The 27,326-nt window shown below is 34.6% G+C and overlaps 1 protein-coding gene across 1 annotated transcript in view; it reads right to left on the reverse strand.

Annotated features, from left to right (window-relative positions):
* KPNA5 (karyopherin subunit alpha 5) overlaps window positions 1-25,329 on the reverse strand; it is a 37,636-nt gene extending 12,307 nt beyond the window's left edge. Inside the window, exons 1-9 of the mRNA XM_039223752.1 lie at window positions 25,173-25,329; window positions 18,729-18,862; window positions 18,090-18,191; window positions 17,875-17,974; window positions 16,315-16,409; window positions 15,202-15,333; window positions 13,142-13,230; window positions 6,593-6,692; window positions 244-407 (exon numbers count right to left, since the gene is read on the reverse strand). Of these exons, the coding sequence (XP_039079683.1) occupies window positions 244-407; window positions 6,593-6,692; window positions 13,142-13,230; window positions 15,202-15,333; window positions 16,315-16,409; window positions 17,875-17,974; window positions 18,090-18,191; window positions 18,729-18,862; window positions 25,173-25,176 (920 nt within the window). The 5' untranslated portion in view covers window positions 25,177-25,329. The remainder of the gene's footprint in view (window positions 1-243; window positions 408-6,592; window positions 6,693-13,141; window positions 13,231-15,201; window positions 15,334-16,314; window positions 16,410-17,874; window positions 17,975-18,089; window positions 18,192-18,728; window positions 18,863-25,172) is intronic.
* Window positions 25,330-27,326: the final 1,997 nt, after the last annotated feature.

The raw sequence follows: 27,326 nt of genomic DNA on the forward strand, positions 1-27,326 counted from the left end.
TCCCTCCCACTCATAAAGAGATTAAAATTAATGAAATATTTTAATGAAATGATTAGTTACAACTAGAGGATATGAAATACAACTTTAAGGGTCAGTTCTGCATTACAGCTATTCTGAAAAGTGGAGTTGATGGCTTTTTAATCCTTCCGGAAGATAGTGACTCTTCAGATAGTTACAAGGCCATTACTCTACCTGCTAGACTTAATACACAATCATACAATTATTCATATAAATTATAGTTACATCAAAAGTTCCACCAATCTTCGACAGACTCCAGAATCAATGACTGCTTGAATTTTATCATTGGGTCCATCAGAGAGATAAGAAAGGGCCCAGCACACATCTGCTAATACATCTGGGTCACTGCTAAACAATAATCGTGACAAGACATTTAAGCAAGGTGAAACCTGGAAGAAAAGAAAAGGGCCAATATTTAATAATTTTCTCTAAGACCTAGTTTCCTTAGGAAAATATAGAAATTCATTTTAAAACAAAAATTTAATGCTACAAAAATACCACAGAAATTAAAACATTCCATTGTTTTAAAATTATGATCAGATATATGAACACGTAACTGTTTCCAATTAATTGTAAAAAAGATATGTGGTAATTTAAAGTTTTTTAGGGTAATGAAATACATATTAGAGATCCCCTATGTTTAAATCATATAGATACACACCCCAAAAAGGCATACCACAACAGAAGGAAGTAAAAATGTTAAAAGTGTTTAATATAATAATCATGGAATATGATCCAACAATAAATCTCAACCTACTTATTCTATGTAGATTATTGGAAATAAACCTAATAACAGTGGCGGACTAAAGGTGTAGAAAATGCAAAAAGAAATATGAAGGGTTTTTAAATGGAAGTCACTAATAAACTGTACTTCTTAATGTAATGAAACCCTGAACAAAAAAAACCCAAAAAATAAAAAACAAAACCAAAAAAAACACACACATACACACACGACAACAGAGACTTAAGCCCCCTAGCATTAATATTACAACTAATCAGCTAATCACTTCACTTCTCTGAGATTCAGTTTCCAAATCTGTGAAACAAAGGCTGAACTGAATTAAATAAATTCTATGATCTTTCCTTTCTCAAATCAGACAGACCTACATTCACTAGCTGTACGACCATGGGCAAATTACCAAACATCTCTGAAACCCAATTTCTTCATTCATAAAACAGGGATAATACAGTCCTGTTAAATTAGTAAGAATGCACATAGCATCTTCGAACGGTGCTGGCATATAGTAAACATGGAGACGGAGATGTTGGCTCTTTTTATTGCCATAATCAGTATTGATTCTATATTCCTTAAAGTTTTCATTTACTTATTTTTGAGAGAGAAAGAGTGTGTGCATGTACACACACACACGCACGCAAGTACGGGGTGGGGGCAAGAGAGATGGAGACAGAATCCCAAGCAGACTGCAGGCTGTCAGGGCAGAACCGGACATGAGGCTCAAACTCACGAACCATGAGACCATAACCTGAGCTGAAATTAAGAGTCAGACGCTTAACCAATTGAGCCACCCAGGTGCCCCAAAAGTTTTCTTTTTTAATCAGCAACCTAAAGTACCCCTTAGTCTATCTCAGAAAAGGGCTGTATGCTAAATTTAGATATGCTACAAAAAAAGAGTAATGATAGCTTTTTCATGCTCTAGTATTTTATTTTTTTTATTAGAAATTTTTTTAATGCTTACTTATTTTTTGAGAGAGAGAGAGAGAGAGTGTGAGCAGGGGAGGGGCAGACAGAGAGGGAGACATAGAATCCAAAGCAGGCTCCAGACTCTAAGCTGTTAGCACAGAGCCTGACTCAGGACTCTAACTCATGGGCCATGAGATCATGAACTGAGCTGAACTCAAGCACTGAACTAACTGAGCCATCCGGGTGCCCCTCATGCTCTAGTATTTTAGATGAATTTTTTTCTTTACCTCAATTTTAAAGACTCCCACGACCTAAACTATAACCTTCTGAAAATACTTATCAATCATCTCTACTGGGCCCTCTCCTGTAATGATGATACCAGGGCCCAGGAACAAGAAACAGTTTCTTAAAATAGATGTGTTTGTAAGTTAGTAAAACAAATCTGCACAACTGTATCCTTCCTAAACAATCATGCCTTTACCTTTGCCAACACATTCTCTTCCTTGAACAGAGAAATGTGTAAATCATTTTTAAAGCAAATATAAATTTTTGAGTTAAAAAATTCAGCATACCTGATCCATATCTTTTTACTGACTTGAAAAAAAATGAAGTACTACAATTTTTAAAGGAAGCAAAATAAAAACATTTCTGACTCATTATCTTCTCAGGACAAGGAAAAGAAGAAAGAGAAATACAAATCCCATCTCTGAGGAGTGCAGTAGGCATTTGTAATCCTGCCTATAATATATTGTGGACAGGATTATAAATGGAGAGGGAAAGATAGCACCTCAATGCCTGGAGAGGTAGCTACCAATAAGAAGAAAGCTAATGTAAAAGAAGAAGAAGAAAGCTAATTTATCATCCAACTATTACCCCAAAGGGTCTCAAGAATCAGGGACACCAGGCATCACAGAAGGCACAGAAGAAGAACAGGGTTTGTGTTTTTTAAAAATTTTTTTAAATGTTTTATTTATTTCTGAGAGACAGACAGCATGAGCAGGGGAGGGTCAGAGAAAGAGGGAGACAAAGAATATGAAGCAGGCTCCAGGCTCTGAGCTAGCTGTCAGCACAGAGCCTGACGGGGGGCTTGAACCCATCAACTGCAAGATCATGACCTGAACCGAAGTCGGATGCTCAACCGACTGAGCCACCCAGGCGCCCCAGAGAACAGTGTTAAAACAGAAAGAAAGCTTAAAAATCTAAATGAGAAACAGGTTAGACTCTGGGTCTCTATCATATAGGTAGGTGTCTAATATTCTCAATGCTACCAAAGATTAGAGGTTTATCTTAAGGAGAAACTGAACAAAAAGTTAACTACTTTTTGTAGTTAACAGTTTGTAACTGAACACTGGGGTATCAGGCATAGACAACGTTGAAATAAAGCACAAGATCAGAAATTCCAGAGTAAAAGTTTACACACCGACTGAAGAAATCCTCCAGCCCTCTTCCAATACCCAATTCTCACATCTCCAGTAGTATTATCTATGCCACATCTCAACCCAATCTATATACTTTCTAGTAGGGGACTGGAAAATCTGTCTCTGGAGAAACAGAATGGTCTCAGAAAACATACTGAAATTTGGAGTTCCTCAGAGAAAACATGGTTTAGCTGCCCAATTAACTCTATAATGAAGTCCATGAAATGATGAGTTTATACACCCATCTATATATCCATTTTCCATTTAGCTTTTAGTGCCTGCCTCCTAAGTATGTCAAGAGTGTCCAAGATCACTAGTTAAATGAGGAGACCCACCCCAGTAGAAAAAAAAAAGAGACCAAGACAAACCATACACAAAACAAAAACATACAAAGAAACAGACACCAGAAAAAAAAAAACTTCAAAAACACTGTAAATCCGATAGATAATTTGCTAGGTCCATAAAAGAAGCTATATAACACCCATATAGAACTCTATATATAAATGAGCAATCAGAGAACAAAAAAAAATTCTTGAAAATATAAAATGATTGTAAAAATAAAAATTTCACCAAAAGTTAGTGATAAAGAAAAGATCTCTCACAGAAAAAGTACCCAACAAAAATCTTAAGCCCTATTAATGTTACACTGTAAGTTTGGAATACATAAGTAAACGAGATAAAGATTCTTAACTCTGAGGAGTTTATATTTTAATGGAATAAATATTCTTTAAAATTAATATGTATAATAAATTTTAAAAAATATATACTATGTTAAAGGATGCTGAGAAAAACAGAGTAAAATGTGGAAGTCAGTGGCTGTGGGCAGTGACAGATTACATTATTATATACAGTAGTCAGAGTAGAGCTCATGGAAAAGGTGACTTATAAGCAAGCATTTAAGGAAGACAAGGGAATTAGGGAGATATTAAGCAGATGTTAAGCATTAAGTTGTAGGCCAATGGTTCTCAAAGTGTGGTCCATGGACCCTTGGAAGATTCCTGAAACTTTCAGGGGGATCTTTAACGCCAAAACCATTTTCATAATTATACAAACACATATGGGTATTTTTCACTTTGTGGACATTTGTACTAATGCTATAAAAGCAATAGTGGGTAAAACTATCAGTACCTCAGTATAAATTAAGGCAGTGGCACCAAAATGTACCATCGATCTTTGTATTCTTTACCTCCACATACTTGGAAGGGGAGAGGAAAGCCAGTTTCATTTAAGAATTACTTTGTAGAAGCACTAAAAACTACTAATTGTATTAAATCTCAACTCCCAAACATATGTGTTTTGAATACATTATAAGATGAAATGGGAAATATGCACATATAGATACACATATATATACATATATAAAATATATTTTAAGGGGCACCTGGATGGCTCAATAGGTTAAGCAGCTGACTCTTGATTTCAGCTCAGGTCATGATCTCACAGTTCGTGACTTTGAGCCCCACGTTGGGCTCCAGGCTGACAGTGCATAGTCTGCTTGGGATTCTGTCTCTCTCTCTCTCTGCCCCTACCCTGTTTGTGAGCTCTCTTTTCTTCTCTCTCTCAAAAATAAATAAATAAACATTTTTAAAAATAACCCAATACTGTTACTAAGCAGAGAAAAAGGAAAAACCAAACATGGCATTTTATTAAAAAAAAATTTTTTTAATGTTTTTATTTATTATTGAGACAGAGAGAAACAGAGCATGAGTGGGGGAGGGGCAGAGAGAGAGGGAGGCACAGAATCCAAAACAGGCTCCAGGCTCCGAGCTGTCAGCACAGAGTCCGATGCGGGACTCGAACCCATGAACTGAGCCAGAGTCGGATGCTTAACCGACTGAGCCACCTAGGTGCCCCAAAAATGGTATTTTAAACTAACTATACATTTACAACTATTCTCTCATAATTATTATTTCAACATATACACATACAGATGCACACTATCTTAAAACCAGAGGGAAAGAAACAAAAAAGGAATGTATTTTAAATAAAGAAATTTAAAATGAGAAGCAATGCATAAACCAAAGTTCACAGAGTAAAAACTCAATTAAAATAGTTATCCCACACCATTTTTAAGAGGTAAAAAAAAATGTATTACTATGATTGCTTAAATCATAAATACAATTAGCAAGCAAATTCTACATATGCAAGTCTAAACATATAAACAGCTGGTGAAAGATTCACTACCATCAGTTGAATTGACCCTTATCATCTCCTCAAACAAAATATGAACATTTTCTTTCCTTCCAATTCTATAATGACCACTGCCAAATAATCAGCTTTTTTATATAGGTTTTGTTCTTAAAGACTGTTTGAGGGGTACCTGTGTACCACATAATATTCTTTTCCTTGTATTAAACCCAGTCCAAATACTCATTTCTCCTTCTACTATTAAAATGAAAATTGTAAAAAATCCTTTTATCCTGAATAAGTCCATTGCTGCAACATTTTTTCTAACATGCTTTCTCCAGGAGCTGTGGTACAACTTACTCAAAACTTTTCTAAGATATATATCTATTAAACCAAATTTCTGATTAAAATAATAATTTTGTTCCCCCTTTTAATTTTAGCCTACTTTACAATGTTCTAAACTAGCTTTTTAGTCATATTACGCACTTGTCAATACATATGGAATAAAATAGGCATAGACAGTTGTGTAAGAATTTTAACTATGATTGAACCCATAACATGCTATGCAGTATGGTGAAAGATCAACAGAACCATGGTACCAATGAGATTTTAAAGTCATGTTGGCAGTTCAGATGAAATGTTGCCAAATCATCTATTTTTAAAACTGGTATGGTTAAAGTATAAATGAGAAGGTATACTAATTCATGCATCATATTTTTGAATTAGGAACTTAATTTATTTTTGCCCCCAGAAACTTTATCACTAAATCCTCACCAAATTTTGAGCTCTTGTGAGTGCTACAATGTTCTCCTTTAATTAATAGATACTGAATTCAGAAGAAGTATAATGGCAGCCCAGAAATTTACCTACATTCTAACTTTTAACAGTATCTTACTGGTGAGACAATAGAACTAGATTGGGAATTATTTAATAATCTACTCTTTATAATAATTTAGCAGAATATGAGCAGATGGGAAAAAATGTTCTAAATAGATAAAATGTACATTGGGAAAGCACAAGCCACTGTGGAGTAATTACTTTTCAAATTTTACAACTAATAGTACACTCAGATGAATCACCTTACCCTTTTTAGGGGCTTCAATTTCTTCCAAATGAAAAGAATCAGACTAGAAGTTTTCTAAAGTCAACACTAACATACATAAACATCAAGTCACAATGTGACAATGGTTGCAAAGAGGAAATCATGAGGTAAAGTAAGAGCAAAAGGGAAACCTCTTTTCCACTGTATATCTCAATATTGTCTAGTCAATAAAGAAAATAATTACTAAGAAAAAGCATAAAGTTCCTTCACTCTCTAAAAATCTATTATAAGGAGACTTAAACATTTATATAGATAGATTCCTTAATTTGTATATTTTACTCCTACCTTACTAAAGTTTGGAGGAGGATTTTTCCCTCTACATAAATTTGAGAGGGCCCATACAGCATTTCTGGTTGTTGTAAGTCTGTTTGAATTTGTTAATAACCTGCCAAAAAAAAGAAAAAGAAAAAATTGTCACTTTACATTCATTTTTTTCTCTTTAGCTATTTTATAACATAAAGTATAAAAATTCTCAGTATATTTTATAAGGTAGTCAAACCTAAGAGGTAAACTAGGAAAGGGGAATTTTAAATATCATTGAATCCCCAGAAATAAAAATAAATATATCACTGCTTTACTTTTAAAAACTTGAATATATGATCTAAATGGATTCTTATAAGATATAAAACATGTTCAAAATAAAGGCTGTCATGGAAAACTGAATTATTTCTATATACTTTAAAAAGAGTATTAAATTACTTTTTTTAACCATGAAAATAATACACTATACTTTTAGGAAGCAAGGTATACAGGGTCAAGTCGAATGCAGATCAGCTACTGAGAAGAGATGTTTTGCTCTGAATAGACTGTCTATCAGTATATTTGATCTGCAACCTGCTATAGGTAAAGAGAAACTAGGTTTAAAAAAATCTCTATTCTGTAGTGACATCAGCAAAAATGGTAGAGAAGGTAACTTTGGCAGCTTATTCTCCAGTAGAAAAATATATATAAACAGCAACATAAAAAACTTGCAGCCTTTGTCAGAATCAGCTTTATCAGAACTCTTGAAGATAGGGGCACCTGCGTGGCTCAGTCAGTTAAGCGTCCGACTCTTAGGGTTTCACATCAGGTCATGATCTCACAATTATTATGAGATGGAGCCTAACCCCAACTCTGGAAAACAATCAAAAGTTTACAAAGAAAACTTTTAACTAGGAAAGAGCTAAAATGTGGTAGGCTTGAAACAGTATAATCTACCCTTGCCCAATCCCCTGTCCAGTCTGAGCAGTCTTAAAGAAGAAAGCTAGAGTTGCCCACTCTGAGTTCCTGGTTCCAAAAAGGAGCTCAAGAGACTTGTTTCCAAGAAATTGTGTCTGTCCGTTTTGATCTATGTGGGTGCTGCCTGAAGGACTGGTGCAGGGGGCTTGCCTTTGTTTTGTCTAACTGGGAAGTCCTCATTAAGATCGCAGCTAACTTCTCATCAAAATTCACAGAGGACAGAAGGCAATGAGATTATATATTTAAACTTCTGGGGGAAAAAAAAAGCTGTCAACTAAGAATTCTATATCCCGCAAGAATTCTCTATCATGTTAAAACTATCCTTCAAAATAATCAAAGAGAAAGTAAAAGATTCCTGCAAAAGTGGCTGAGAAAATTCCTCACTAGTAGATCTGCTTTATAAAAGTGACTAAAAGTCACTTACACTTATGCACAGAAAACAATAACTTAAAACCCTAAGAAAAAAAAGAACACTGCTAAAAATAACTACATAGGTTAATATAAGAGGCAATAGTTTTTATTTGCAATTTTTTTCTATATGATTTAAAAAATACAGTGATAATTATAAGTCTATGTTAAGCGACATACAATGTTATTTTTGATAATAACAAATTAAAGGGGATAGGACAGTGATATACAGGAGCAGAGTTTTTTCATAATATTGAGATTAAATTGGTATTAAACAACGTTATTGTATGTTTAAGATGTTATCTGTACTCCCTAGATTAATCACTAAGAAGATTACTAAAAAATATACAGAAAAGGAAATGAGAATAGAATCAATACCATATCTTACCACAAAAAAATCAAACACAAAAGAAGGCAATAAGGAATTGAGAAACAAAAAGGATACAAAACATACAGAACACAATAAAATGGCAGAAGTCTTTCCTTGTCCGTGTTTATGCTGAATACAAATGGATTAAAGCCTTCAATTAAAAGGCAGTGACTGGCAGAATACAGTTTTAAAAAAGCAAAAAATAAATAAGCAACAACCTATAAGGCTTCTATAGTACACTTTATAAGATACTCACTTTAGATTTAAAGACAAAAAGAGGCTGAAAGTGAAGGGATGGAAAAAGATATTCTATGCAAATAGTAAGCCAAAGAGAGCCAGGGCAGTTATACTAGTAACAGACAAATAGACTTCAAGTCGAACATTATTTTAAGGTGGGGTGCCTGGGTGGTTCAGCTGATTAAGCTTCTGACTCTTGGTTTCAGCTCATGTCATGATTCACGGTTCATGGCTTTGAGCCCCAAGTCTGGCAATGCACTGACAATGCAGGACCTGCTTGGAATTCTCTCATTCTGCACCCTCTCCCCCCACACACTCGCTCACTCTCTCTCTTAAAATAAAAAAGAAGTTACTTTAAGAGACAAATACATATATTATATATTGATAAAAAAATCAATCCATAATGAAGGTATGACATTTAAAACTTATAAAACTTAACAACACAGTCAAGTGTACAAAGCAAAAATGGACAGACCTGAAGGGAGAAATACACAGTGATACAATCATAGTTAGAAACTTCAATACACTGTTTTCAATAATGGATAGAACTGGATAGAAGATCCAAGAAAACAGAGGACTTCAACAACACTATAAACCAACTAAATATAAAAGACACCTATACAATATTCAACTCAGTAAAGGCAGAATATATATTCTTCTCAAGTGCACATTAAACATTCCCTAGGATATACTGTAGGTTAGATCTCAAGAAATCCAGGAACAAATTTCACTAAAATAGCATCAAAAAAAAAAAAAAAACTTAGGAATAAATTTAACCATTTCTATACACTGAAAACTAGTTCATATGGAATTGCAAGGAACCCTCTATAGCTAAAACAATCTTAACCAAAGAAAGGAAACTGAAGGACTCACATGTTCTGATTTCAAAATTTACCACAAGGCTACTGAAATCAAAACAATATGGTACTGGCATAGGACAGATGTACAGATCAATGGAATAGAATTGAAAATCTAGAAATGAACCCACATACGTGTATAGTCAACGCATTTACAACAAAGGTGTCAAGACTGGTCAATGGGGAAGGAATATTCTGCTCGACAAATCATGCTGGGATAAGCAAATGCCCAAATGCACCACACTTCATATAAAAAAAAATAACTATAAATGGATCAAATATGCAAATATAAGGGCTAAGACTGTAAGATTCCTAGAAGAAAACATAATGGCAAATATTAACAACCTTAGATTTGGCAATGGTTTCTTATATATGACACCAAATGCATAAGCAACAATAAGAAAAAAATAGATAAATTGGATTTCATCAATTATAAAACTTTTGTGAATTAATGGACACTTTGATAAAGACACCCAGAGAATGCAAAAAAAAAAAAAAATAGTAAATCATTTATCTGATAAGAATCTATTCAGAAAAATGAAGAATACTTTTTTTTTAATATTTATTTTTGAGAGAGACAGAGTACAAGCAGGGGAGGGGCAGAGAGAGGGTGACAAAGAATCCAAAGCAGGCGTCAGGCTCTGAGCTGTCAGTGCAGAGCATGATGTGGGTCTCAAACTCACAAACCATGAAATCATGACCTGAACCTAGTTGGACACTTAACTGACTGAGCCACCCAGGCGTCCCTATGAAGAATTCTTGTAACACAACAAAGAGATAAATAACTGAATTTAAAAAAACATTCAAAAGACTTAATAAACATTTCTCCAAAGAAGATATACATATGGCCAACAAACCTATGAAAAAATGTTCAATGTAAATCAAAGCAAAATGAGATACCCTCATAGCTGCTAAGGTGGCTTAAATCAGAATCAAAATAACAGATAAGTGCTGGTGAGAACATGGAAAACCTGAAACTCTCATACATTGCTGGTGGGATGTAAAATGGTACCGCTGCTATGAAAAACAATTTGGTGATTCTTAAAAAGTTAAAGATAGAGTTACCAAATGACCCAGCAATTCTATTCATAGGTAAATACCTAAAAAGAATGAATGTTCATAGGATTTCTATATAACCAAAAGTTGGGAGAAAAAACCCCAAGTGACCATTAACTGATGAATGAGAGAATAAAATACAATAGAATATTATTCGGCCATAAAAAAAAATGAAGTACTGATACATGCTATAAAATGGATGAACCCTGAAAACAATATGCTAAGTGAAAGAAGCCAGATACAAAAGGTCACACAATGTATGATTCCATTTATATGAAATGTCCAGAATAACCAAATCCACAGATAGCAGATTAGTGATTTCCCAGAGCTGATGCTATGAGGAAATAGGATATGACAGCTTAATGGGTATTGTAGTTTCCGCTTGGAGTGTTAAAAGTTCTAGAACTAAATAGTTGTGATAGGTACAAAATACTGCTTAATGCCAGTGAAGTGTACATTTTAAAACAGTTAAAATGGCAAATTTTATGTTATATATCTTTTATCATATACAAAAAAATCTGTTCTACATGTTTTCCTACAGTCTGTGAAACCTCCTAAAACTGTAACACATTTAGAAATAAAATAATTATACTGACTTTTAAAAAAAAATTTTTTTAATGTTTATTCATTTTTGAGAGAGAGACACAGAGCATGAGCAGGGGAGGGGCAGACAGAGAGGGACACACAGAATCTGAAGCAGCCTCCAGGCTCTGAGCTGTCAGCACAGAGCTCAACACAGGACTCAACTCATGAACCATAAGATCATGACTTGAGCCAAAGTCAGATGATTAATTGACTGAGCCACTCAGGTGCCCCTGTACTGACTTTCTATATCAGGGATTGAGAAACTCTTTTAATAAATATTTTAGCCTTTGCAGGCCTTTCTCTGTAGTAACTATACAACTGTGCTGATATAGCATGAAAGCAACCATAGATATTAAGTAAGCAAATGGGAATGACTGTGTTTCAATAAAATTTAATTTATGAAACAAGAAGCAGGCCAGATTTGGCCTGAGGACTGAAGTTGGCCGAGCTCTGTTGTATACTACTCTTCTTTATCTACATTAATGGGGTTATTATACAAATTAAAGTTGAACTAAATTAAAACAACAAATGTGTCAGTATATGAAGTCTGTAATAGTAAAAGGTTTATGTTTACTGAAAAATTATATTTACTGAGAATCAAATGAAGTAAAATAAACAAATTAAAACTCAAACAGAATTGATAAAACTATTAATAAAAGTTTTATATTTACTTAAGTATTAACTAAAATATGAACTTCGATGTGAACAACAGATAATCCATAATCTTTTTTAAGCTAATAACTTTCTTCCTTTTGCCCAACTAAAGTGCAAGCATTTGGTAGCTAAACTGACATAATTTCTTTCTCACTACCTTTCTCAATTTTTTAAAGAAACTGAAACTTTCTAACTTTTTAAGCCTACTCTTTTTCTGAAATTTATTATGTTTATAACTAGCACTATACGGCTGGGTACTTTTGTTCTCCTTTAGAGTTTTAGTTTTTTTGTTTGGTTTCTTTGAACATGATTAAAAGCTCCTTTGAACATTTAAAGAAATTAGAATTAAGAAATGCTTACATATTATTTCATAAACCATTACCAACCTGAGATACTAACAAATAAGAAAATGAGACAGAGAGCAAAAGTAAAAAGAAACAAAGTGCTCAGTTAACCTACAAACCATATAATCAGGCCAGAAAAATCTCAAATCAAAATTTAATAGATACTTTTAATAGTATGAATTTCAAAATAACTCTGATTTTGAACTCTAAAGCAGTATTTTCTTTTACAGAGCAGCTAAATTCTCAAATACTTTGGAACACTCACTTTGAATAAGCCCAAAGTTAATGAGTGGTTCAGTGGCCTGCACATACTAAGTATTCAATATTATTGAGTGAAATGCTGAGAAATCACTCTGTCCATATAAAGTTACTCACTCTAAAAGAATAAGTATCTTTTGCAAACCTAGTATCTAAAATTTATTCTTGCTATTCAATTATTCAGCTTGGAGAAGATAGCTAATAGCACAGAAATTACAGAATTTTTCTTCCAACCATCTCAACTAGTTTCTTCTTTTTCACTACTTGCCAGTGGCATTAGCCTAAAAAAAGATCCTTCTAGTGAAAGATAACAAAGATGAATAAAGGAATTTAACTTTAAAATTTTATGGAATTTCTGTAAAGGATCTTACATTATAGGGTAATTGCAATGTATTTGAAAAAGAAACCACTAGATAAATCATTTAAGTAAAATTCTAATTCTGATAGAAAAATCTCTTATGATCTTTGTTCTCTGAACATTTCAAAATCAAACATAAAAACCTGATATCCTAAATACATCATCTGTTTATGCACTAAAGATTCCATGCTTGAGCAAAACTTAAACTTTTATTGTACTACAATTACTTATATCCTTATTTTGTAGAATTATTTCAGCACAGTAAGCATCAAGTACACAATGAACACTGTTAACTATTGCTTAAGAAAAAATAAAGATGGATATGATAGAAGTGGAAACATTTGTTGTTTATCTACTTTAAAGCTATTACTCTTGCTACAGAAGCCAAATTTAAAACCAACACTGAAGAACATAATTGGGTATATAGAAATTTAGTGTAGAATATAATTTTTTTCCAAAACTAGTATTCATTTGTGATAAAGTACTTACTCTAAAAGAGGTGGAAGTATTTCACAGTTCAGAACAAAATCTCTGCATTCTGCATTGTCACCAGCAATATTACCAAGTGCCCAAACAGCCTTAGAAAAATGAGAAAAATATCCTGTTACACCAATATCTTAAATAAGATGCTCTCTCTTACAAATGAGATTTTAGTACAGAATGAACAAAGAAGTAGCTCCCAAAGTGTTTTAAAAAACAAAACATGCTAGTTGGACAGTAAGAAAAGTTTAAAAGTGCCATTTACTAATATTTTTAATCAAAATCAAGAATTGGGCATTAAAATTTTTTTTTATTACATACTAGTGAAACGTTTATTCTGTTCAACAAAGAAACTGTCTACTCTGAATCTACATGGAGAGACAAGATATATTAATTTAGTGAATTCTTTAATTACCTATGTTAGAGATTTGCTCTTATGCCAAGGAATCCACTCACTGGGAAGGGACTGATTTGTGAAAAAAAAGGGAAGAAGAGACAAAACACAGAAAAGTAGGTAAAGCTAATAGAAGAATTGGCTTGGGATTGATCTTTGAAAATAAATCCAGAATTAGTCCAGGTTCATTATAATTTTTTAAATAATTGGAAATAAAAGAGTGTTATTAAATTTCAATTAAATAATAAAATCTGCAAATGCAAATTATCATTTCATTATATTCTCATTCAAATTTTTCAAATAAGTACAAAAGCAGACATGTTACATTTTCAATTGAGAAAGTTTTAACATTCTCAATTTAACATATGAGTAAATATTTTTAACATCTACTCTAGACCTAAGTTTTAACATTCTCAATTTAACATATGAGTAAATATTTTTAACATCTACTCTAGACCTAAGTTTATTTTCTTTTTTTTTTTTTTTTTTAAGAAAAATCTTTTACAAGGGGCACTGGGTGGCTCAGTTGGTTAAGTTTCCAACTCTTGATCTTGGCTCAAGTCATGATCTCATGCTTTATGAGTTCAACCCCCACGTTGGGCTCTGTGTTGGTACTGCAGAGCTTGCTTGGGATTCTCTCTCTTCCTCTCCCTCTAACATTTCCCCTCTCTCTCACTCTGAAAATAAATAAGTAAAATAAACAACAACAACAAAAAGAAAGATCTTTTATGAGACAGGCGCTATAACCAACTAAGCCATACAGCTACTTTAAGAAAACTCTTTTAAATTAATGATATTTTTCACCCTGTGGAATTGATATGCTATTGGTGGGGAAATCAATATGTGTAACTCTTTTGGAGGTCAACTTTGAAATATGTAATAAGAACTTAAAAAGTTTTTTCTTTTACCACAAACAAGTCATTTTTCCTAATGAAATAATTAAGAGACACATAAAGATTGATATATAATGAGTTCCTCACATATCAGTAACATTAATAAGCTAGAGAGAACTCTAATGCATAATAACTGAGGAACAGATAACAAATTATGGTATATATCTGACTAGATAATCAATAATTAATAAATTTTCTTGGAAGAATAATTAATGCCATTAGAAAAGGATCCTAATATCAATGTTATGTGGGGAAAAAAATCCCATATACTGTATATATAAAACTAAACAGATGAATGGAAAACAGATCAATTTGCCATAACAACAGTTCAAAACAAAAATATCAAAACATTTTATTTTCTTTTGTTGGCACAAATTATATGTGATTAAATTTTCCCTCCTACAACAAGGATTTTAAAACAGTTCTATTAAAAATAATGTGATATTTTTAAAAAGAAACAACAAAATAATCTATGGACAAGCAAAGAATCAGGAGTCAGACCAGACCAGTTTAAAATCTGGTTTAGCTATTCACTGTGACTTTGGGTAAATTACTAATTTTGTGGGTCTTAGTATGCTCTTTTATACATGGGAATAGTAATTTTTGATAGTTGAGACCACACTTACAGAGAACCCAAGAATATGCCCGAGACTGTGCATTCTACTCTCCTTCTAATTTGACACCAAATAGAAATTACTGTATTTTAACAAATGAAATGCATATGCAACTCTCAAGAAAACACAAAAATCTAGTAAATGTAACCATTCATATTAGGAACATACCTGCTCTTGCACATCTTCATGCTCTGAATTAAGAAGTTTGATAAAAATTGGAACAGCCCCGGTTTCAATCACTACCTTGGTATGCAGAAAAGTTCCAGATGCTATATTAGTTAATGCCCATGCAGCTTCAAACTAAGGAAAAATAAAAGTAGAATAAGTGAAAGCACCAAAGAAATGTCAAAAAGAAAGAGAGTAAAGACTTAGCTTAACAACCTTTAAGACTGATTTACAACTAATATTAATCAGATTTCATAAATAAAAACTCTTAATTTTAAAAAAGGACTCAATCTGGGGTGTCTAGGTGCCTCAGTCGGTTGAGCATCTGATGTAGGCTCAGGTCATGATCTCACGGTTTGTGAGTTTGTGCCCCACATAGGCTCTATGCTGACAGCTCAAAGCCCACTTCACATCCTCTGTTGTCTTTTCTGCCCCTCCCCCACTCTCTCTCAAAATAAACAATTAAAACATTTTAAAAAAAAGGATTCAATCTGGAAAAATAAGAACTGAAAAAAATTATAATTAAAATGTATAAAATCACGAACAGTAAATGAACACATTTGAAATTATAATTCACAAAGCTCTTAATGTTTGGCATCAAAGAGCCAGGTATTCTAATTGAGAAGCAATGCTCTTTTGGACAAACCTAACTTTGTTCACATTTCTAGTAAATTATATTGATTAGTAAAACTGTAATTAGTAAATTATATTGATTAGTTCTTTTTAAAAAAAAACTTAATCACATAAAAATATTTTAAGAGGTAAAAGAACTTATATTAAAATATTAAGACATTAGGTAAGAGTCAAAAAGATTTACCCATTAATATTTTAACTTGAGGCTTTCTAAAACAAAAAAGTTATTAAAAGGCTGACAACTATAAAATTTTTATTAAATTAAGAATGATTTTATATACTTTTTCCAAAATTGTTTAACAGATTAATAGTTCCTAGGAGAAACAGGCATTGCAAACATGACCAAGGCAAGACAGGTAGGATGACCTTTCCCTTTACTCCTGAATGCTTAAATATATTAGTACTATAGAACTTCATTTCACTAGCAACTTTAATCACATGTTATTTCTGGAAAGAGTTAAGAAAGAAAACTTTAAAACTCACTTGTAAAGTACAATTTTCATTTCTTTCAAGAAATTTTACAAATCTCTGTACAACTCCTGGTTTTTGTATAACCTGATCAATTGGTGGATTAGGTTCTAAAAATTAAAAAAGAATTAAGTTATTACATAGACACAAAAAGACAATAATCTGGCCCCAGTGTCAATTAACAGGACACACAAAATAACTCTTCCTATGTTTCACTGACCAAGTTTAAAAGCCTCGGATACATTTAATTGAAATAAACAAATGTTCTAATTGCAATATTTACTGCAAAACAAACTCTTTTGCATTAACCATAGTAAGACAAATCTTAAAATATTTCCTTCACAAATATTTAATTTTTTAAGTTGAAGGCTATTTTGAAGGTCACCTTCACAACATGGAGTATTTCAGTCTAATATTCGAAACACCAACTGAAAGATGTTCTCCCTAGTTCTTTATAAATAAGCATCCCCGACTTTTCAGAATGTCCTCTTCCCTGTCAGCCATTGTCTAATGCTTCTCAGCCAACTTATGCTCTATTTTGTCAGAGTATCATTCATAATTTATAGAAATGATACTGGACTATTAGTATTCTTTATAAATTTTCATGAAATGCAGAGGGCTTTTGAGAATCATAAATTTCTAGGAAATTTTAAAACAAAGATATGCAAAATTAAAACCAAGGTATTTCAGCAATTGGCAATTTAAGTACCAAGAACTCTTCTCCCGTGGCTTCAATAAAAGTACACTCTTAGGGTTCCCCAGCAACTTCTCTTTACTGTTCCTTATCTATCAGTCAATATGGCATGCAACTCTTGAGCTCCAGGTTTTGAGTGAGTTCAAGCCCCATGCTGGGTGTGGTACTACTTTAAAAAAATTAATTTTATTTAAAAAACAGATTTTTTTTAAAAAAAAAGCTTTTTATTTTGAGAGAGAGAGAATCCCAGCTAGGCTCTACGCTGTCAGTGCACGGGCCGATAAAGGGCTTGAACTCACAAACTATGAGATCATGGTATGACCTGAAATCAAGAGTTGGACGCTTAACTGACTGAGCCACCCAGGCACCCCTCAAAAATATATCTCATTTAAAGTACATTTTAAAGAAAAATTAAGACCTACAAAGAAGAGTGCCTTGAAATTTAAAAAATCCAATAAATAAAACTGTAGTGCAGAATCTTGTGATATCAAATAAGCATAGTGAAATGGGTGATAGGTATTAAGGAGAGTAACGTAACACTTGTTATGATGAGCACTGGATGTTATATGGCAAGCAATGAATTACTAAATTCTACTCCTGAAACCAAGATTACAACATATGTTAACTAACTAGAATTTAAAATAAAAATTTGGAGGTTAAAAAAAAAGTGACATTAATTTTAAATTGTGTCATTACAAATTCAGTACATTGTCCATCAATATTAGCAAATTTTAAAGCTTATTTTATCATGTTGATCTAGGAAAAGTAATGATCCATAGCCTTCTTTTATTAAATGATTAAATTTTCTGATTTTATAATATTAATGTACTAAATTGAATTGCTTATTAAAAATCAATATGTAAAATAATAATAATTCTTGCCTTTAGAAAGCAGCTTTCTAAATTTTTGTGTTGCTGTTAGCTGTTGATCAGCATTATTAGAAAAAATCATCTGAACCATATCTGTGGTGATAACTTCTTCCTAAAACATAGAAAATATAATTTATCATTTACATATTTTACATGAATAATATCTGCTGTATCCACTACCTCCAAAACATTGTTGAAGTATAATTTGAAATATTTGTAATATCTACCTCTGGAATGGGTACAGTGGAACTGATATCTGGATCCTGGATTGGACTTTCTAGCATAGATTCATCATTTCTGGGCAAAGAGACATTTCTGCGTTTGAACAGCTGTAATAAAAGAGAAAACACTTTATATACTCTTTCTCATGATTTTTCTATTCTTTATATCATACATACAAAGTTCAGAACAGAGAAGGCTAAGCAATCTAGCTGGCTGATGAGACTACAGAAGGAACATATGATCAGCATAGGGAGATGACTATAATTAACTTAGTAGCAAGAATTGTGAAAACCATAAAGCAACAAATGAATATGTTTTGGGGGGACAAATTTTACAGTGACAAATGGAAGTGATCTAAATAGGCTTAAGAGTAAAAAATTTTTAGCACTGGGATAAAATATGATTAACATAAAACTTTTATCAATAAAATAGAAAGGCTCTTCCTCTCAATGATTAAAAATAGCACAGGTTTCTGATTCATGAATTACTCCTGGAGTCTAATAAATTAAGGGTAGCTTTATATTCAATTTCCTAAAGCACTTTTTCATTTAAAATTATCTAAAAATAAACAATAATAATAATACAACTTCTAAAATCTATACAATGTTTTTGTATTAAACAATTAAATATTTTGAAATACCTACCTGTTCTTCTCTTTTCTGTTTTCGAAGCTGTATTCCTTCTTCTTCTCTTCGTCTACGCATCTCTTGGGGGTTTAGGGCTTTGTTCTTATAACTTTTCATTCTATAGTTATCTTTCCCTGGACTAGCCATGGCATCTTAAGATTAGGAGAGAAGAAAACAGATCTCTCTAAACTACATGAAATGTTTACTCTAAGGAAACTAAGTTCAGGCTTACTGCTTAAATAGACTGACAAAAATCCATTCTAAAGATCATGTACAAAGAATACATTCCCTCATTCCTATATCAAAATTGGAGCAAAAGAACCAAATATTTTAGGACTAAACTATCAAACAAATAATAGATTTTGGTCTAAATACAGATTTTAAGATGCACATCCTAATGCCTGCTGTTTTAATCTTTTTGAAGTGGGAAACATATTATATTCACTGTCAGCCAGGAAATAATCAATCATGAAACAGCTGGGTAAAAAATTTTAGGGGTACCTAGGTGGCTCAGTCAGTCAAGCAGCAGACTCAATTTTGGCTAAGCTCATGATGTCATGGTTCATGAGATAGAGTTCTGTCTGCATCAGGTTCTGCCTGCTTGGGATTCTCATTCTCTCTCTCTCAAAATAAATAAATAATAATAATTTTTTTAAAAACCTATTTTTTTAATGTTTATTTATTTATTTTTGAGAAAGACAGAGTGTGTACACACAAGCAGAGGAGGGGCAAAGAGAGAGGTAAACACAGAATCCAAAGCAGGCTCCAAGCTCTGGGCTACCAGCAGAGAGTCGGACATGGAGCTCAAAACCATGAACCGTGAGGTCATAACTTGAGTCAAAGTTGGATGCTTAACTGAGCCACCCAGGCACCCCCAAAATAACATTAAAAAAAAAGAATTAAAAAGAAACTTCTGGGGCGCCTGGGTGGCTTAGTCGGTTAAGCGTCCGACTTTCGCTTAGGTCATGATCTCGCGGTTCGTGGGTTCGAGCCCCGCGTCGGGCTCTGTGCTGACTGCCAGCTCAGAGCCTGGAGCCTATTTCAGTCTGTGACTCCCTTTCTCTGATCCTCCCCTGCTCACGCTGTCTCTCTCTCTCTCTCTCCTAGAAATAAATAAAACACTTAAAAAAAATAAATTCTGCTGACAACTTTAAAAAAAAAAAAAAAGAAAAAAGAAACTTCTAAGTTACAGTTCCCGACAAGTTCAGGAAATGGGCAGAATGAAGTATCTTATTTTCAATGGAACGTGGTATTGGGTTTCAATAAGCACTGCTCAGATATTTTTGGGAGTCTGGTTTCTTTCATTTACTTAAGGTGTTGCCTTCAGAACTAAGGCTGGGGTCGCCTGGTAGCTCAGTCATTTGGGCATCCAGCTTCGGCTCAGGTAATGATCTTGCGTTTGTGAGTTTGAGCCCCACATCGGGCTCTGTGCTGACAGCTTGGAGCCTGCTTTGGATTCTGTGTTTTCCTCTCTGCCTCTCCCCTGCTCATGCTCTGTCTCGGTCTCTCCCCAAAATAAAACAAACTGTTAAAAAATTAAAAAGAACTAAGGCTTCAGTCATGACTACAATACTAGTTTGCAGTACCATGTATAATTAGTTTCTTTTAAATACTGAAATACTTGTATATTTTTAAGTAGTTTTATCATAAATGTATTTAAAAACAACCATTTATATAAACATTTTCCTACAAGTGCATTTACAACAATTTATGTAACATTTTACATTTAAAATAATGTAATAATTTTACTTTTAGAAACCAGAAAGAATGTTGTGATTAATTAACACTATGAAATAAACAGAAGAAAAGGAAAGGTTGGCATTTATCTGCTATCTCTGATGTCAAAGACAGACTAATGAAGTAGCAAATTATACTGTAATTAGTAAAGTATGCTAAAACATATGCATTGAATCCTGTGAGAGCATAGAAGAACTAGCAACTAACTGAACTAAAAATCTTCAGTTATCTTTTTTTTTTTAAACAAATAGTTTATTGTCAAGTTGGTTTCCATATAACACCCAGTGCTCATCCCCACAAGTGCCCTCCTCCATGCCCATCACCCCCCTTACCCTCTCCCCCACCCTAATCACTTCTCAGTTTGTTCTCAGCATTCAAGAGTCTCTCATGGTTTGCCTCCCTTCCTCTCCCCAATTACTTTTCCCCTTCTTCTCCACCATGGTCCTCTGTTAAGTTCCTCCTAATCCTCCTACACGTGCAAACATATGGTATTGTCCTTCTCTGCCTGACTTATTTTGCTCAGCATAACACCCTCAAGGTCCATCCATGTTGTTACACATGGCCAGATTTCATTTTTTCTCATTGCCATGTAGTCTTCACAGTTATCTTAAAGGAAGAGCAAGAATTTGCCAGGGAAGAGGATGAAAAGAGAAAAGGAAAGGAATAAGCATTTCAAACAGAGGAAATACATGGAAAGGCAGAGTTTTTGCAGAAGACTGGCATAAACAAAATAGTAAGAAATTAAGTATGTTTAAACAAGATTCATGGGAGAAAAAGCACGAGATAAAGCTAGAAAGGACACATATGGTTCCTGCAATGAGGTGGAGAAATTTGGACTTGATCCTAAGGAACAGAATTAAAGAAATTAAAGAGAAGATTGTTTTGACTTTGATGATGAAGACCCGAACTAAATTAATAGTTACACTCTAAATGTAGAAGACTGGTTGATTCCAGAAACATTGAAGAAATTGATTCCAAAAGAATCAGAAACCAAATAAATACAAGAAATATGTGGTGAATAAGAAAAAGGAGTTTAGGAAACCCCAGGGTTTTTAGCTTGAGCTATTTCAGTACAATGACAAAATAAGCCTAGACATGGAATATAGAAGGAGTATCAGAGGGATGGTTTTGTTTGATTGCTACCTTGTTTTTGAGATGAAAACAATGAACTGTTTTCTTTTTAAATTTATATACAGTAAAAAAAATCACTCTTTTGGTATAAAGTTCTATGAATTTAACAAATCCACAAGCATAAAACTATCACAACCAAAATACAGAACAGCTTCACAACCCCTAAAAATCTTCATCATGCTGCTCCTATTAGCCCCTCTTCCACCTTTAATACCTGGCAATCACTGGCTTGTTCTCGATCTCCAAAGTTCTGATTTTTCCTGAATTTCACATTAAGTGGAATAACAACAGTGTATAGTCTTAAATTGGTTTCTTGCATTTAGCACAGTGTATTTGTGAGATCCATATTGTTGACCTATATCAATAATTCATTCTTATTGTTGAGTAGTATTCTACTGCATGCTTATACCACAGTTTATCAATTCATTAGTTGAAGGACATTTAGGTTGTTTCTAGTTTAGTACAGTTATGAATAAATCTGTTATAAATGTTCATGTACAGGTTTTTGTGTAAATATGTTTCATTTCTCTCAGGTAAATATTTAGAAGTAGGACTGATGGATAATATGTTTATGCTTCACATTTTATAAGAAACTGCCAAAGTGCAAAGTGCTGTACCATTCTGCACTCCCATCAGTAATGTATGAGTTCCTGTTGCTCTGTGTTCTGCCTATATATGATATTGTCAGAATTTTGTTGGTACAGCCATTCTAACAGATGTAGAGTAACTTTCATTTTAATGTGTTAAATTTATAATACTTAGGACACATACAGGAAATTTAGACCTATAGATGGTTCAAAATATGAGTCAAAACTCAGGAAGAATCCTAATTGATAATCCAAGATCATATAGAGCTAAAAAAGAAAGATGACCAAGGATTGAAATCTTGAGGATGGTGATCTTTTAGTGGGAAAAGGAACAAAGAACCAAAAGGAAATAGGTCAGAGAAATAAGAGAACCAGAAGAAAGTCAGAATCAGGAAAGAGAAAGGAATTCAAAAGACAAGGTAGTATTTCATTTGTAGTAGCACTAAAAACAGATCACTCAATTCATTCATTCATTGATTCATCCAGCAAATTTCAGTGCCTACAATATGCCAGGTAAAACATGAGGCATCATATTTGATAATTAAGTCATTTAGTAAAGATACTGAGAGAAATTTCACTAGTGGTGGAGCTAAAAGTAGAATGGAATAGGCTGAGCACTTCATAATGATTTGAAAGGTACTTTGTGCCTTTGAACTTAACACATGTACATTCTAGCAATTAAGGTATATCTATATTTGACCAAATCCTTCTTTAAAATATTTAATTAATTGATTTTGATAATACTGTGGGAACCATTAGAAACAGTTCAATCTAACTTTATTAATAAAGTATTCAGCATTATTCCCTAAGTATTTCATACATAAATATTCTGTCTCATTAATAAGAACTTGGGCTCTGACATAAGAAAAAGAGAGGAGTTCACTATAGAACAAATTGGACTTCAACATTAGTTGTTGAATTATGCTTAATAAGTATAAAATATTTTAGCAAAATGAAATGTCCATAGAAATAAGCCTCTTAATATTTACCACCTATATATTAGGTTTTTCTAGGCCACTGGCCTCTAACCTTTTTTTGATCACATATCCTTATGTATGCAAAATATATTTGTGCAGGGGCACTTGGGTGGCTCAGTCAGTTATGTGTTAAACTCTTGATTTGGGCTCAGGTCATGATCTCACACTTCATGAGATCAGGCCCTACAACACATCAGGGAGAGTGCAGAGTCTTCTTGGGATTCTCTCTCTCCCTCTCTCTCTGCCCTTTCCCTACTTGTGCCCTTCTCTCTCAAAATAAATAAGCATTTAAAAAAATACATATATTTGTGCATTCATCCTCTATTTATATACAAGTATTACTAGCCTAATAATCTATTCCATTACAAAATTTACAAATAGGACATTTTTAAAAAGGAATAGTTTTAAAAGGTAAAGAAACAAGTTCTAATACTTTTTCCCCACAATTCAATTACCTTGTGCCTCTCCAGCCTACACACTGGACACTACTTCTAAGACCATTAATCTAGGCAATCACATTAAAACCTTTAATATAAATACGTTAACCAAATAAAATCTACCCCCAACAACTCATATATCATTTGTTCCTTTTTCTTATGCAGTACTAACTTCTTATTTAACATCTGCATCCTCAATGTAATTGCTTTAAAGAGTACATAAAGTCCAAGAACAATCTCTAAAGGTACCTCACCAGAGAGGACTGTTCCCTTTTCTGCAAAATAACTTTAAAGACTGTACTTCAAAGGTTATTATCTCATACAAGTTAATTTTTTTTTTAATGTTTATTTTTGAAAGAGCGCACACAAGCAGGGGAGGGGCAGAGAGAGACGGGAGGAGGGAGACATAGAATCGGAACCTGGCTCCAGGCTCCAAGCTGTCAGCACAGAGCCCGACACGGGGCTCAAACCCACCAACCGGGAGATCATGACCTGAGCAGAAGTCGGATGATTAACCCACTGAGCCACCCAGGAGCCCCAAGTTACTTTAAATATAAGAAATGCCTTTCAGATACTTTGGAGATCGCAGAACATAGCTGCTGCTGCTGCTTCTTTTTTTTTTTTTTTTTCCAGTCATGAGTTTTTCACTCAGCTCTTTGAAAAACTGTTTCGAGGTTGGGCAAGTAATTGCATTTTGAACTTCTTCTAATGTATATTAACGGAATTTCTTGTGCCCCTAAAGCCTCCATTTCTACGGGTCTGGGTGCATCCTAGTAAAACTACAGGACTGGTACCGAGGGGTAAGTGTGCTGACCACAGCCCCTAGAACCAAACAAGCAGTACTGAAAGATCTAAAGGACCAAGGTGTTTTTTGTTTACCAAGAAGGAAAATCGCTTTCCTGACTGAGAGACACTAAGTCAGAGGTAAAATGTTTTTAAAAGCCTAAGAGTAAATGCCGATGCCATATTCTTTTGAAGTATCCCTATCCCATTTCACTGCTTTCAAATCCTTCGCTTCTCATGCATTACCGAGCAAACACTTATTAAATTTTCATCTTGGAAGGGAGCTGTTAGAAGCATCTATCCCACTCAGCCCGCGTCGACATCCAGGTGGAGGAGGGAAGCTGGCGGACCGCGAGGGTGCGACAAGTAGGCCCCCGGGGCCACCCGTGCCGTATTTTGGACACTGTGGAACTTCTAGAAGGCGCCGCCGGACCCACACAGACGCTAAATCGCAGGAGTGAATGGCAACATTTGACAAGACCGTGTACCTCCGAGAGCGGAACCAAGGCACGGTGAGGCGGCACGGAGGCAGGCTGAGGTCGGCCGTCCGAGGCTCCTTCCCAGGGCCAGCCAGACCGGCTGCGAGCATCGGTGTTCCCCCGCACCTTCGCGTCAGCACGGAAAAGGTCCGGCTGCCACGCCCCCCGCCACCGCTGTGTGCGACCCTGGGAAAATACCTGGCCGAATGGCCTGGTCCTCCAGCCTTCTCAAGGAAAGGGATAAATAAAAACAGTGACCCCTGGAACCAGCAACTCCCCAAGGGGCCAAACCCAAGGTTCACCCTAACTGGCCTGTGTCACTCCCACTTACCCATTAATGTAGCACTACCTGCGGTCCTAACTTCTCAGGCCCCGGTTGCGAAGTCCGCTGCAGGTAACGAAGGGGTCGCCACTCCGCCCCTAGCGTTGAGCGTAGCGACTAGGTTCGCAACTCAAGATGGCGGCTACCTGCGCCCCTTCCCCGAGACCCCGACACTCGGCTCCCAGAAGCCCTTGCAAGCGGCGACCGCAGCGGCGGCGGCGGCGGCTGCACCGACTGGCAGAGGGGCGGAGAGAAGCGAGTGCGCAGCCCCGCCCACCGAAGGAGGAGCCGGCACCTGCGCTGACTCCGGGATTTTAATTGGGCGCGGTCGCGGGGGCAGCGAGGGAGCTCTCGTTCGTTCACTCCTTCGTTCGTTTGGTTTGTTTATTCACTCATCCTAGAAGATGGTATTGATGGACGGCCTAATCCGTGCTAGGCACTGTTTTAGATATTGGAGCTGAAATAGTGTACACAATGGAAAAATTCCAACCTCGTGGAGCTTTACTGAGGCTCCTTCCTTCTTCAGCTTCATGAAGCCTCTTTTTTGTCCTGCTGTTTTGTTTCAAGCTTGTCAACAGACCGTTTTATTTAGAATTTGGATTCTATAACATCTGTGGATTTTTGAGAAAAAAGTACTCATCGATGCATGAACAATTCCAAATAAAGTACTCTAAATTATTATAACACATATAAGCTTTGTAATCTACCCTTGAGTTCAACAAACAGTATTGAAAAGAGTCTGTTTCCAGAAGCAATGGTGGGCACAGAACATGGAAGTTAAATACATGATACCTGCCCTGAAAAAGATCGTGTTTTCTATCTCTTATTCTTTTTGTTTTCTTTTCTGAGAAATTTCTTGGTTATCTTCTAGCTCTCTATTGAGATAGAGAGAGAGAGAGAGAGATTCTGCTAATTGTGTTTTTAATCTACAAGCTATTTTAATCCAAGAGCTATTTCCTAGATTCAGGGATTAAATAGCTTTTGTCTCTATGAAGATATTAATTGTAGTTTCCTTTAAGTATTTTTTTTCTCCTTCATTCATGGTCTGGGTGAAACTCCTTAGAGTTTTGTTTTGTTTTCCTTTTTCATCATTTGGTTTTCAACTTTACTGCCACAGGCTGTACTCTAATGCCTAGTGATCCTTGAGTATCCATTCATATTTGACTGAGACACTAACAAAAACTATTGTAAACTTGTATGACAGCCCATTGTTTACTTGCTAATTGTTGTCTTCCCTACAGAATAATAATATGGGATCTTGGCTGTTTCCTTGGAGGACTTTCGATGTCCTTTTCTTATGTGTAGGTCTTTTCTTTTGAATCAATGATTTTCCTTGGAGAAGAATTTTCTAATCTCCTGACAGGAAGGCACATATCAGACATAAGAATGTGATGGAGGAAATGACTTGGGGCCTCATAATTCAGCATTTAGCTTTCACTCTTCCCCACTTACAGTCCAACACCTTGACAGCCCCCCCACCCCCACCCCCTTAGTTGTGCATTTCTGACGTTACAGTCTTTCTGGTTCATTTTCTTCATAAAACGAAACCTGTAGTCTTCTGTCTTGGAAGGAAAGATCAGTCACTTGGCAATCTGGTGATGGAGGAAATCTGGAGATAGGATTCTAATTGCTCTCTATTCAGACTTTTCAGCAAAATGTTCCTCTTTTCAGGCCAGTTTTAATATGTTTTTCAGAAGTATCAGGTCTTTAATTTTTGAACATTTCCAGAGTTCTGGTGTATAAAATGACTTGTTTTTGTTGACTTCTCTTCTTAGCCAAGTTAGTTTCTATCCATCTACCCTTTTTCCAGCTTTGAAATTTTGTTAAAACCTCATTAGCATTTATTTTTATTTTTAGTCTTCTATCATTTTAGTAGATTTTGAGAGGCAAGGAATATAAATGTACATGTTCATTCTGCCATATTCAACTACAAAACCCCAAATACACTGTACATCAGCAGATTTTGCCACTCTTCTATGTAAATAATCCAGTAATTTTCTACAAGAGGCTACATGATTTGGCCCCTATCTACAACTCTGACCTTATATAGTAACCACTCTTCCTTCTAGAACACTCTGCTCAAGTCACAAAATGTTCTTTTTGCTCCAATCTTAGAGCTTTTGCTCTAATTATTTTGTCTGGAATGCTCTTCCTCCTATTGGT

The sequence above is a fragment of the Hyaena hyaena genome, unplaced genomic scaffold (genome assembly GCF_003009895.1).
Source record: "Hyaena hyaena isolate Hyena2069 unplaced genomic scaffold, ASM300989v1 scaffold_1426, whole genome shotgun sequence".
Classification (NCBI taxonomy): Eukaryota; Metazoa; Chordata; class Mammalia; order Carnivora; family Hyaenidae; genus Hyaena; species Hyaena hyaena.